Genomic DNA, 12,498 nt, shown 5'->3' with positions numbered 1-12,498 from the left:
GAAGCAATTTGCTCCAGGTCACATCTTATGATGCCTGTGTGGGAGGGAGGCATTGTGACTGAGGGCAGTGCCTGATCTGGACCTTGACCCTGGTTCTGGGCAGAAGAGGGGGCTGGTTGTCCAAGACAGGCCCTCCCAGGTCTTCAAAACTCCCGAGGGCCTGGGGTCTCACACTGTTACTTTAGAAAGAACCATACTTTTATTGGAGGATAGATCAAAGAAGTCATTTACAAAATGCCTTTTGTTTTCAAAGCACAGCTTTTCATAAAAAGCAATGTCCACCTTTAATACATACTCGAGTACACAGCTGCGTGTTGAGGGGCCACCCAGCACTCGTTTAGAAATCCTCGTCTGAGTCGTCCTCGGCCCACCGGCACACCTTCGCAGGCCCGGGGCTGGCCCGGGTGCCCGTGGGGGTGGGGGACGGGGCGGGGGCCAGGTTCACCCAGCCAGGCCCTCGGGGCAGCGCGTGGCTTTCTTTCAGTCTGATGATGCGGTAGTTCTCATAGTGGACGTTGTGGGTGATGTCCTTCAGGTCTTGGAGGTGGGAGCTGGGAGATGGGTGGCAGGTCAGCGGGGCGGGCCGTGGGCATCCCCCGGGGCCCCCACAGCCTCCGAGGTTCCCCACTGGCTCACCGGATGAGCAGGTCTCTCAGGAGGGGGAACTCACAGTGGGCCATGTTCTCCACTGGAAGACACGGCACCAAACCCTGAGTGTGCGCTCTGCTTGGTGTTCTGCCCTTGGCCAGCATTGAGTAAGCGCCTGCTGTATGCTGCACCCCCCACCCCCTGCCATTGTCTGCCCCTCCCCACATTTCTCCCTGTGTTAACCCACCTCCCATTCATTCATTCATTCATTGCTGTGTCCCCAGCCCTTGGTACAGGTGGCTCCTATAAACAGCTGTTGAGTCACAGGACTTTCCTCTGCTCCTTCAGGTGCCCCCCCTACCCCACACATTTCGTTCTCTGTGCGTCCCCACTTGTCCTTGTCTGGCCACCTCTGTGGGCATAAGGACCTTGTTGGTCCCATTTTCACTGTATCCCTTCAGGAACTGCACCTAGTGTGCCCAGCACATAGTAGGCCCACAATAAATTCTGGTGAATGAATAGGGTGCCTTCTGGGTGCCAGGTTTCAATGCAAAGTGGTGGTTGTCCCCCCTCCACCCACCCTATGAGGCTGACGATTTCATGATACCCGTTTGACTATGAGGAAACTGACGGAGTTGGGTATCTTGCCCGGGGCCACCCAGAAGCACAAAGGAACTTGATCCCAGGTCTGCCTGTTTTCCGGCTCTGGGCTTAAACCCACACCGGGCTCTCTGGTGGGTATAAGGATGGCAAGGGCAAGAGGCCAAGCCTCGCTTTTCAATCTGTTCTCCCTGAGCCCTCCCTAGGGTCCCTGAACTGACCTTCAATGATGCCCCACTTCGTCTTCCGGCCCAGGACACACCTCCCGTTCACCATGTGCTCTCGGTCGGCCCCGACCACAGCGAAGGGGATTCGCTCCTGCAGGGAGGAGAGAAGATGGGAGGGTTGGCCCCACTGGGGACGTGGAGAGAGAGGTATGAACCCTCAGGATGCTGCCCTTTGTGGGGACAGAAAGTGACAGGGGGAGCACAGATGTCTGAAGTTGGAGGACACAGACTCTGATCGGTGCTTTGGTTTCCTCATCTGTAAAGTGGGAGACGCGATAGGACTGATGCAGGGCTCTGAATATTTGGGAAGGGCTTAGCATGATGAAGGGCTTAGCAGAACAAGTCTTGGAAACCAAGGGTTACTCAGAGTACGTTAGTGATGTCAATTCCATTCATGTCTTATCTCTTACCTGTGAAACAGGAAAAGCGATCACTTTTAACCATTATTATAAGGTTAAAGGAGACAATTTTGCACTATAATTTGAGGATATATACACCTTTATGTTCATGGCAGCACTGTTTACAATAGCCAAGACGTGGAAAAGCTTAACACCCTTGACAGATGAAGGGATAAAGACGATGTGGGGTGTGTATACACACACACACACACTCCTCACACACGCACACTGGAATATTGCTCAGGCATAAAAAGAATGAAGCAATGCCGTATCATACTAAATGAAGTAAGTCGGAAAGAGAAAGACAAATACCATGTGATATCACTTATATGTGGAATCCAAAATATGACGCAAATGAACCTACCTAGGAAACAGACTCACAGATGTAGAACGCAGAGCTGTGGTTACCAAGGGGAAGGAGTTTGGATTAGCAGATGCAAACTATTATATAAAAACAAGGTCCTACTGTATACCACAAGGAACTGTATTCAATATCCTTTAACCATAATGGAAAATTATATATGTAACTGAATCATTTTACTGTAAACCAGAAATTAACACAACACTGTAAATCAACGATACTTCAATAAAAGAAATTTGAAAGAGAGAGAGAACATTGTAAGCCAGGGGCTGGCAACCTATGGCTCCTGGACCAAAGCAGTCAAATTCATGGGCATACAGCCCTGGCCATTCATCTACTCTTGTCTATTTTGCTTTCATACTACTTTGGGAGAGCTGAGTAATTGCAGCAAAGTCTAAAATACCATTGTCTGGCCCTTCACCAAAAAAAAAAAAAAAAAATTTGCTACCAAAAAAAAAAGCTTCTAAGCCCTTTTGTAATTCTAGTTTCTTACTTGTTCATGGCTAGAAAGTGAAAATGAAAGTCGCTCAGTCATGTCTGACTCTGCAATCCCATGGACTACAGTCTACAGTCCATGGGATTCTCCAGGCCAGAATACTGGAGTGGGTAGCCTTTCCCTTTTCCAGGAGACTCAGGTCTCCTGCATTGTGGGCAGATTCTTAACCAGCTGAGCCACAAGGAAAGCCCAAGAATACTGGAGTGGGTAGCCTATCCCTTCTCCAGTGGATCTTTCCAACCCAGGAGTCAAACCGGGGTCTCCTTCATTGCAGGTAGATTCTTAATCAACTGAGCTACTAGGGAAGTCCATTCGTGGCTGCAAGTGGAGATTAGGCTCTCAAGTGCAGTATGGGGGTTTGTTTTTATTTCTAAGAATTAGGCTGTGATGGGAAATAAATTGATGCTAATAATAATAACTATGTGTTGGGGACTTCCCTGGTGGTCCATGGGCTGAGACTCCAAGCTCTCAACGCAGGGGACCAGATTTGATGCCTGGCTGGGGAATTAGATCCCACATACCACAACTATGAGTTCCTGTGAGGCAACTAAGACCCGGAGCAGCCACATACAAATAAATAAATATTTAAAAAATAGCTCTCTGTTGCACACTTATTATGCACCAGCCAGTATTCGACCCTCGACAGATGTTATATGTCTGGATGATTTATTGAGAGGTTAATTTGAAAAACTTTTCTTTATTCCCCTAGTTCTAATCCAATTGTGACCAGGCTGCTGTCTTTGCTGGCCTTGGGACAGAAAGTGGAAGGTCAAAGCTCTTTGAATCTTTCACAGGAAATACTGTTCATTGCTCCAGTGGGGAGCGGAAAGAGAGACTGCGTGGAGAAACTGGGGGCCAGACAGGAAGCGAGGCTTCCTTGTACAGAGGTGCAGTTTGTGCACTGCACAAAGGCAACCCACCACGAGGCTGTGTAGGGCGGAATCCCATGCACGTTCCTGTCTGTGGAGGCGGCTCCTGCCTTTTTCTAATCCGAGCAAAAGTGCTGTGTAAGTTAGCGGGGTCCCTCAGGGAGGCGGTGGAGGCCAGGTGTCTATGGACAAAGAATCCCAGGCCTCACCCAGGTGCTTTTTAGGAACAAGACAGACTGACTTTGAATGTACCACAAGGACAGGGAGACTGGGGCTTGGACGTGGAATTCGGTTGCTTCAGGGAAAATGAAGATATGAGTTATTTCCTTCCTTCCTTCCATCCCTTTCTTTCTTTCTACAACTTTATTGAGATATAATTTACACACTATAACATTCTTCCCTTTAGAGGTTCAGTTCAGTATACTCACAAGATTGTGTAACCGTCACCACAATCTAACTCCAGGGCGCTTTCATCACCCCAAATGAAAGCCTGAACCCTTTAGCAGTCACTCCCCATCTCCCCGTAAACCTCCCAGCCCCTGGAAGCACAAATCTATTTTCTATCTCTGTAGATTTGCCCATCCTGGACATTTCATGTAACAGTATCATATAACACATGGCGTTTGTGTCTGACTTCTTTCATTTAACACCATGTTTTCAAGGTTTATCCACATTGTAGAATCTATCAGAAGTTTATTCTGTTTGATGGCTAAGGAATATTCCCTTGTATGGATAGACCACATTTGTCTGTCCATTCACAGGTTAACGGACATTTAGATTGTCTCCACTTTTTGTTACAGATCATTCTAAATGTTCTGTTATGTGAACATTTGTGTATCAAAATAGGTTTGCATTTATTTTTTTCTCTTTTTGGTCTTAAAATGCCATAAGGTTTCCATTTCTTTTGAGAGTGGAATTGTTGGGCCATATCGTAACAGTGTTTAACCTTTGAAGAACTACCAGACTATTTTCCGAAGTGGCTGCACCATTTGACATTCCCACAAGCAGTGTGTGAAAGTTGTGGTGTCTCCACACTCTCACTAACACTTGTCATTGTCTTTTTCTTTTGCCGTGTCTTATGGGATCTTAGTTCCCTGACCAGGGGTTGAACCCACGTCCCCTGCATCGGAAGCATGAGTCTTAACCAATGGATGGCGAGGGAAGTCTCTGTCCATTTGGACTTCTCTTGTGGTGCTCAGGCTCTAGGGTCAGCAGGCTTCAGTAGTTGTGGTACTCGGGCTCAGTAGTTGCAGTACTCAGGCTCAGTAGTTGCGGCTCCCGGGCTCTAAGTGCAGACTCAGTAGTTGCGGCACATGGGCTTGCTCCGTGGTATGTGGGATCTTCCCAGACCAGGGATTGAACCCGAGTCTTCTGCATTGGTAGGCAGATTCTTTACCCCTGAGCCACCAGGGAAGCTCCTTGTCCATTTTTAAATTGAGCTATTTGTCTTTTCTTGTTGGCTTGTAAGAGTTCTTTGCTTTGGTAATTTATTTTTGTCTGCACTGGGTCTTTGTTGCTTTGGGCCAGCTTTCTCTAGTTGGGGCGAGCAGGGGCTGCTCTCTAGCTGTGGTGCACGGGCTTCTGATTGCTGTGGCTTCTCTTGTTGCAGAGCTCAGGCTCTGGGACATGCCGGCTTCAGTGGCTGTGGCTCATGGGCTCAACATCTGTGACTCCTGGGCTCTAGCGCATGGGCCCAGTACTTGTGGTGCACGGGCTTAGTTTCCCTGGGGGTGGGGTGGGGCATGTGGAATCTTCCCAGATCAGGGATCGAACCCACGTCCCATGCACTGCAAGGCAGATTCTCAACCACTGACCCACCAGGCAAGTCCCACCTGTCTTTTAGTGTTGATCTGTAACAGTTCTTTTTATATTCATGATACATGTCCCTTATCAAATATATCATTTGAGAACATTTTCTTCCATTCTGGGTGTTGTTGATATGACCAATTTCTTGCTCACCTTGTTTTCAAGTGGAGATTTGTGTCTGCCAGAAATATATGAACTTTCCCCAAGTTGCAGAGAGACAAATCTTCAGATGGAAAGAATGAATGGACAGCACATCACCCAGACACAGTCCCACCAGCCTCCCCACCTCAGATGGCCTCCTACCCGGATCTTGCTGTTGAGGATCTTGTCATTGATGTCCTCGTCAAAGGACTTCTGAGGGTACACCTCGATGCTGTGAGTCTTCAGGTCATCCTGGATCTGCAGACCACACACAGTTGACCTCAGCCCACTCTAAGGTGAACTCTGCCCCCTCCACACCCCCACTGACCCCAGACTCGTTCCCAGGCGCCCAGATCACCCTGTGCCTGAAGGCCTCTCGCTCCTCAATGGTCAGGCTGTCGGCCCGGGCTATCACGGGCACCACGTTCACAGCCCGGCAGAGCCGCTGCAGGAACTCAAGGTCCAGGGGCCTCAGGCTGCTCAGGTGGGGCAGCGATGGTGGTGAAGGCACGATGAGCGGGTGCCAGCCCACGCCCACGCCAGGGTCCCTTCCTCCTCCGCCCGCTGCCTCAGCCACCTCACCAGTGCCCGGTGGGCGGCACAAAGTATATGCAGCAGTGCACTCGCGTGTCGGGGATGTGCCGCTGGCGGGTGATGAGGATCTCCTCTTGCAGGTACCGCTCGTACTGCTCATTGATGTAGCCCAGGATGGGGTCCCAGCTGGGGCGGGAGATGGTCCAGCCTCAGAAACTTGCTGGGAGCACCCCCCACCACCCCTCAGGTCCTCTGGGTGTTCTGCCCTTACAGGGCTTCCCTGTACACAGGTGCAGTCTGTGCACTGCACAAAGGCAACCCGCCATGAGGCTGTGTAGGGGTGAATCCCATGCAGGCTCCTGTCTGTGAAGAATGCTACTGCCTTTTTCCAATTCAAGCAAAAGAGCTGTGTAGGTTAGCGGGCTCCCTTGGGGAAGGGGGGGAGGCCAGGTGTCTATGGATGAAGAATCCCAGGCCTCACCCAGGTGCTTGTGTGAACATGTTTCATCTCCTTGAGAGCCTAAAACAACTCTGGACAGGGGATGTCATCATCCCCAAGTTACAAAAAGGAAGCCCAGGCTCAGAGAGCATCTGCAGCCAGGCCCAGGTGGTACACCCGGCAAGTAGTTTAACCCAGGAGTCCTGATTCTGGAGTGTGGGCTTCTATTGCCTTGCCATACTCATCAACGATGCCTTCATCAGAGAGCTAAGAGCAAGCTAAGACCTTTACATGCTTGACTCCCCATGATCCTGGGAGGAGGGCTGCACACACCCGTTGTACAGGTGAATAAACTGAGCCTCAAAGATGCCATATCCAGGTGGCTTCAGGCCTGATGTTTCCTGGAGACTGGAGGGGAGGGGGCCAGGGTAGCCAGGGCTTGGCCCTCCCTGCCTCCCCTGAGGACTCACCACTTGTCATTGTTGATTTGGTCCCCGAAGCCAGGTGTGTCGGTCACAGTCAGCTTAAGCTTCACACCATTCTCCTCGATGACTGTGGGGAAGAGCGGAGAGGCAGAGAGTGGGCCTGGGTGGGTGGGGTGGGGATGGGTGATGGGGGGCTCACTCACCGTGAGTCACAGAGTGCAGCTGCAGCGTCTGGGGCATGGGCACCCGCAGACCCGGCATTGTGGACTTCCATATCTTGGACTTGAAGAGCGTGTTCACCATTGTGGACTTGCCCAGCCCGCTCTGTCCTGCAAGTAACCACAGAGCCCCAACAACGGCAGAAGGGCTAGGCATGTTTCTGAAACTCTCAAATAAACTCTTTCAGAAAGTCAACCGTTTTTAAAGTATAACATAAACACAGAAAAGCATGTATTATCCTAAGTCTCCAGCTCAATGCCTTCCCCATTTTTTATTGAAGCAGAAATAAAATAAAACATAATTTTAAAATAAAATATAAGATTATATAAAATATGAATAAATAAAAATTATTTTACTCATATAATAAAAACTAATATTAACCACTGAAAGTGTACAGTTCAGGGGCACTGAGTGCGTTCACAGTGCTGTGCAAACACCATCTCTCTCTAGCGCCAAAACATTTTCATCGACCCAACAAAAATGCTGCATTCATTAGTCACACACTCCCCAGTCACTAATCTGCTTTCTATCCATGGATTTGCCTATTGTGTACATACTTCTTTTTTCCCCTTTTTCTTCTGGCCATGCTGTGCAACTTGTGGGATCTTATTTCCCCAACCAGGGCTCGAACCCACGCCCTTGTCACTGAAACTGAGTCCTAACCACAGGCCCTCCAGGGAATTCCCTGGGTGCTTCATATAAACGGGATCACGCAGTACTTGTCCTTTTGTGTCGGGTTGCTCCCACTCAGCATAGTGCTTTCAGGCTCATCCACACTGTAGCATGCACCATGACTTCCTACTTTTTCATGGCTGAATAATACTCCACCAGATGGGAAGACCACACTGTGTTTATCCATTCCTCTGCGGGTGGGCAGGTCAATGCCTTTTTACAAATGAAACAGCTGATAGATGCGGCACCAGGTGAAGAGACAGAACACGTGGTTCTACCCAAGACCACTCCTGTCACATCTCTGTTAACAGCCCCAGGGACGGCCACTCTCCTGACTTGCACCATCAAGGAGCAGCTCTGCCCACCCACGCTCTACTTGGGAATCACACAGCACATGGTCTTTCGTCTCTGGCTTCTCTTGGTGAGACTCCCTCATGCTAAATATTCCCTGACTATTCATTGGAAGGACTGATGCTGAAGCTCCAATACTTTGGCCACCTGATGCAAAGAGCCAACTTGTTGGAAAAGACCCTGATGCTGGGGAAGATTGAGGGCAGGAGGAGAAGAGAGTGACAGAGGATGGCATGGTTGGATGGCATCATTGACTCAATGGACATGAGCGTGAGCAAACTCCGGGAGGTAGTGAAGGACAGGGAAGCCAGGCGTCCTGCAGTCCATGGGGTCGTAAAGAGTCAAACATGACTGAGCGACTGAAAAACGACAATCTCCATGCTGTCTGTACTTGTAGATGGCCCATTCTCCCTGCTGGGCTGGCTTCTCAATTCCATGGACCTTGTCCCGCAGTAGGAAACATCCTACGTCACAGGGCAGGATGCACATTTGTATCTATAGCTGAAATTGTCCTTTGGGCTTTGATATTCAGAGTTGGAGCCACCCTTGGCTATTGTTACCGGCAATACGGTCACGCACAAGTCTGTACCAAGATGTACTGTCAGTGTAAAGGAATAAACCATATTTTGCAAACTTGATATAATAACAAGAATGCAAACAATCTTGTGAATAATGTTTTCTATGTATTATATGTCAAGATGGTAGTATTTTTGGAATGTATTGGGTTAAATAAAAGAGATGATTAAAATCAATCTCTCCCATTTCTCTTTTTTTAAAGGAAGCTACTAGGAAATTTGAAATTATGGATGTGACTCCCATGACATTTCTATTGGGTGCCCCTCCTTAGAAAAATACGCTTCGTTGGTGCTATACATCTGACATTTTATGTTCCATTGCATCCAGTTTATTTTGTGAGAAGCGTAGTTTTCTTTTTTTAACTGTCTTTTTTTTTTTTCAATATTGATTTACTTTTTTGGCTGTGTGGCATTTGGGATCTTAGTTCCCCAACCAGGAATGGAACGTGGTGGGCCCCTTGCATTGGGAGCTTGGAGTCTTAACCACCGGACCACCAGGGACGTCAGAGAAGTGTAGCTTTTGACCTACCAAATTTTGCATGTATAAAAATGCAATTCCAGGTCAGCTGACCCATGGGGAGCCTCCTAGATGGCAGGCACTGTTCTAAACCCCATGAGGAAACTGAGGCAGCGAGGGGTCAGGGGCCCAGGTCACACACTGGTGGGCATTAAATCCTGGGACCACCATCTAGGGTGTCCCCACTTCCTGCCACACACAGCCTCCCCTTTTCATGTTCTGATTGGGTTTACTCGGGGCTTCTTGGGTGATTTTTGTCTTTTCATGACTCAGCATTTCCCACTTCTCCACCTACCACACCCCTTTGAGGTACAACTGTCAGGACCACTTTACAGATGGGGAGAGTTAGGCTCCGAGAGGTGACACGTCCAGGCCCACAGGGTGGTGTCCGTGACTCAGTCCTCCTGTGAGCCCCGACCCCTTACTCACCCACCACCATGATGTTGAACTCAAACCCCATCTTCATGGCCTTGATCTTGAGTTGGTCCAGCACAGCCTCGATGCCCACATAACCAAGCCTCTCGCAGGAGAAGGTCCTCGGGCTGGAGGCCCGTGATGAACTGGGCGAGGGGGACTGCCTCAAGGGGTCCATGGGGCCAAGGAACTACGATGCCTGTCATCTGGGTCAGGGTGGGGAGAAGGGGGTTGCTGGGGTTCCAGAGGGGGACCATCTGAATTCTCATCTCTGAACCCTGACTCCTGAGACCTGCTCCCAGACATTCCCACGCTTCACGTCCCCTGACCTATGTACTCAGCTAAGTCCCCATGGCCCATGGAGCTTGGCAAGGGGTGCCTGGAGGTGTTGCCTCTCAAGGGAGACTGAATCCCTTTTCTGAGATGCACCAGCTCCAGGAATCTGTCCCTCCCCAACCCTGGGCCCAGGCAGGCTCCCACAGCTGTGTGGCCAGCCTGGCAAAAGCCAGGGTCTGGACCTGCGGAGGGGGCACATAGAGAGGCAGCCTCGTGTGGCACCTGGTAGCCTTGGGTCCCTGTGGGAGCCTTGAGGGGCTGCCCTGTCCTGGCAGACCCTGGTGTGTGTGGTGAGGGGGAGGGGACAGGTGACAGTTAACTGAAGAATCTGAGCTCCACCTGCTTCCCCTGAACCCCCTGCCCCAGGGCTCCACTGCAGCAGGGGGCTGGGGATAGGGACAGGTAAGCCACGCCTCCGGGCCCTTTTGGGCCAGTACCCTGTAACCCTCACAATGACACCAGCCTGGTTCTACAGACAGGAAGCCAGGGCCCCAGGGCAACTCCCTTGCTCAAGGTCACTGGTAAGAGGCACAGCGGGACTGCCGCTGGTTCCTCTGGCTTCCAAGATCATGCCCTTAAACCACTCTGCCAGGGAAGGAAACCTGTGACCAGAAGACAGCAGAAAGCACACCTGTGTGTGTGTTTTCTTTGGCCTGTTCATTGCTGGTGTCATTCTGTCAACACGCTCTGTGTTGTGTCTGTGTTAACAACTGTTCTAGAAGCCTTAGGATGTTAACCTGTCAATGGTCTTCACGGGAGTAAGTGTTGTTACTAGACCTGCGCGTGTTAAGTTGCTTCAGTTGTGTCTGACTTGGCAACCCTGTGGACTGTAGCCCATCGCTCCTCTGTCCATGGGATTCTCCAGGTAAGAACACAGGATTGGGTTGCCTTGCCCTCCTCCAGGGGGTCTTTCCGACCCAGGAACTGAACGTGCTCATCTCTTATGTCTCCTGCATTGGCAGGCAGGCAGGTTCTTTACCACTAGTGCCACCTGGGAAGCCCCAGCTTACATAAGGGTCCGGAGAGTGGTTCAAGGTCACACAGTGAGGAGGTGGCAGAACTGGGAGCTGTGTCCTCATGCTCACCCCTACAGTCTCTTTTCTTGTTCACATCAATGTCTAGATTTCTGGTGTATCTCACTGACCGATGGACCGACACATCACCGACTCAACGGACATGAGTTTGAGCAAGCTCCGGGGTATGAAGGACAGGGAAGCCTGGTGTGCTGCAGTCCATGGGGTCACAAAGATTCGGATACGACTTAGCGACTGAACAGCAAAGGGATTTATAATCCCTGGCAACTCTGGGTCCAGCCTACAGCTGACTCAAGCTGCCCTCTTTATTATTTATTTATTGGCCATGCTGCATGGCTTGCAGGGTCTTAGTTCCACGACTGGGGATTGAACCCAGGTCCTGGCAATGAAACCGCTGGGTCCTAACCACTGGGCCTCCAGGGAAGTCCCTCGCTGCCCGCTTTAGATGGGCTACATGCTCTCCAGTTTGCCCCAGTCCTCACCTCTCCCTAATGCCTCCCCAGTAAGATCCTTCTCATCATAAGTCTGCCTCACTCAGTTCTTTCTTGCCTGTTTCCTGGCACCTGAGTTTCTAAGCCACAAGCAATCTTCTGTCTCATATGTATGCAAATGTTTTCTGTAAAAAGCCAGATAGTTTTTTGGGCTCCAGAATCACTGCAGATGGTGACTGCAGCCATGAAATTAAAAGACGCTTACTCCTTGGAAGAAAAGTTATAACCAACCTAGATAGCATATTCAAAAGCAGAGACATTACTTTGCCGTCTAAGTTCTGTCTAGTCAAGGCTATGGTTTTTCCTGTGGTCATGTATGGATGTGAGAGTTGGACTGTGAAGAAAGCTGAGACCCGAAGAATTGATGCTTTTGAACTGTGGTGTTGGAGAAGACTCTTGAGAGTCCCTTGGACTGCAAGGAGATCTAACCAGTCCATTCTGAAGGAGATCAACCCTGGGATTTCTTTGGAGGGAATGATGCTAAAGCTGAAACTCCAGTACTTTGGCCACCTCATGCAAAGAGTTGACTCATTGGAAAAGACTCTGATGCTGGGAGGGATTGGGGGCAGGAGGAGAAGGGGACGACCCAGGATGAGATAGCTGGATGGCGTCACGGACTCGATGGACGTGAGTCTGGGTGAACTCCGGGAGATGGTGGTGGACAGGGAGGCCTGGCATGCTGCGATTCATGGGATCGCAAAGAGTTGGACACGACTGAGCAACTGAACTGAACTGATAGATTTTAAGTTCTGCCCATCAGAAGGTCTCTGTTGCACCTGCTCTTCGACTCCACTGTCACGGTGCAACGGCAGCCACAGCAGAAGGTCAGGCGTGGATGTGTGCCAGTCAGCCCATTTACAGGAGCAGGTGGCGGCTTGTCGTGCCCATTCTTCTCACTGAGACTCAGCCCCTCTGCCCGACCCACTCGCCTCCACTGTCTGGAGCCCCAGCAGCCTCTGTCCCTGCCTGCCTGCCTTGCCTTCTGCTCTCCTACCGTCCACACAT

General features: G+C 50.3%; 1 protein-coding gene across 1 annotated transcript; it reads right to left on the bottom strand.

The window, feature by feature from the left end:
* Nucleotides 1-337: 337 nt before the first annotated feature.
* SEPTIN12 (septin 12) lies at nucleotides 338-9,810 on the bottom strand. Its single transcript, XM_052635516.1, has 9 exons — nucleotides 9,648-9,810; nucleotides 7,088-7,213; nucleotides 6,930-7,011; nucleotides 6,069-6,206; nucleotides 5,845-5,962; nucleotides 5,649-5,744; nucleotides 1,410-1,506; nucleotides 637-688; nucleotides 338-551 (listed from the first exon to the last, which is right to left on the bottom strand). The coding sequence occupies exons 1-9, from the start codon at nucleotides 9,808-9,810 to the stop codon at nucleotides 338-340; spliced, it is 1,086 nt and encodes a 361-aa protein (XP_052491476.1).
* Nucleotides 9,811-12,498: the final 2,688 nt, after the last annotated feature.

This window comes from Budorcas taxicolor, chromosome 2 (genome assembly GCF_023091745.1).
Source record: "Budorcas taxicolor isolate Tak-1 chromosome 2, Takin1.1, whole genome shotgun sequence".
In the NCBI taxonomy this organism is placed as follows: domain Eukaryota; kingdom Metazoa; phylum Chordata; class Mammalia; order Artiodactyla; family Bovidae; genus Budorcas; species Budorcas taxicolor.
The sequence above is the reverse complement of the archived record's forward strand: the minus strand, read 5'-3'. Positions and strand labels throughout refer to the sequence as shown.

Bases quoted from the DNA above. Each gene is read 5' to 3' on its own strand.
- SEPTIN12 (XM_052635516.1), bottom strand. From the start codon at position 9,810: ATGGACCCCTTGAGGCAGTCCCCCTCGCCCAGTTCATCACGGGCCTCC. The intron at 7,012-7,087 runs GTGAGTGAGCCC...TCTTCCCCACAG, and splicing joins GCTGCACTCTGTGACTCACG to TCATCGAGGAGAATGGTGTG. The intron at 689-1,409 runs GTCAGTTCAGGG...CGTGTCTTCCAG, and splicing joins GAAGTGGGGCATCATTGAAG to TGGAGAACATGGCCCACTGT.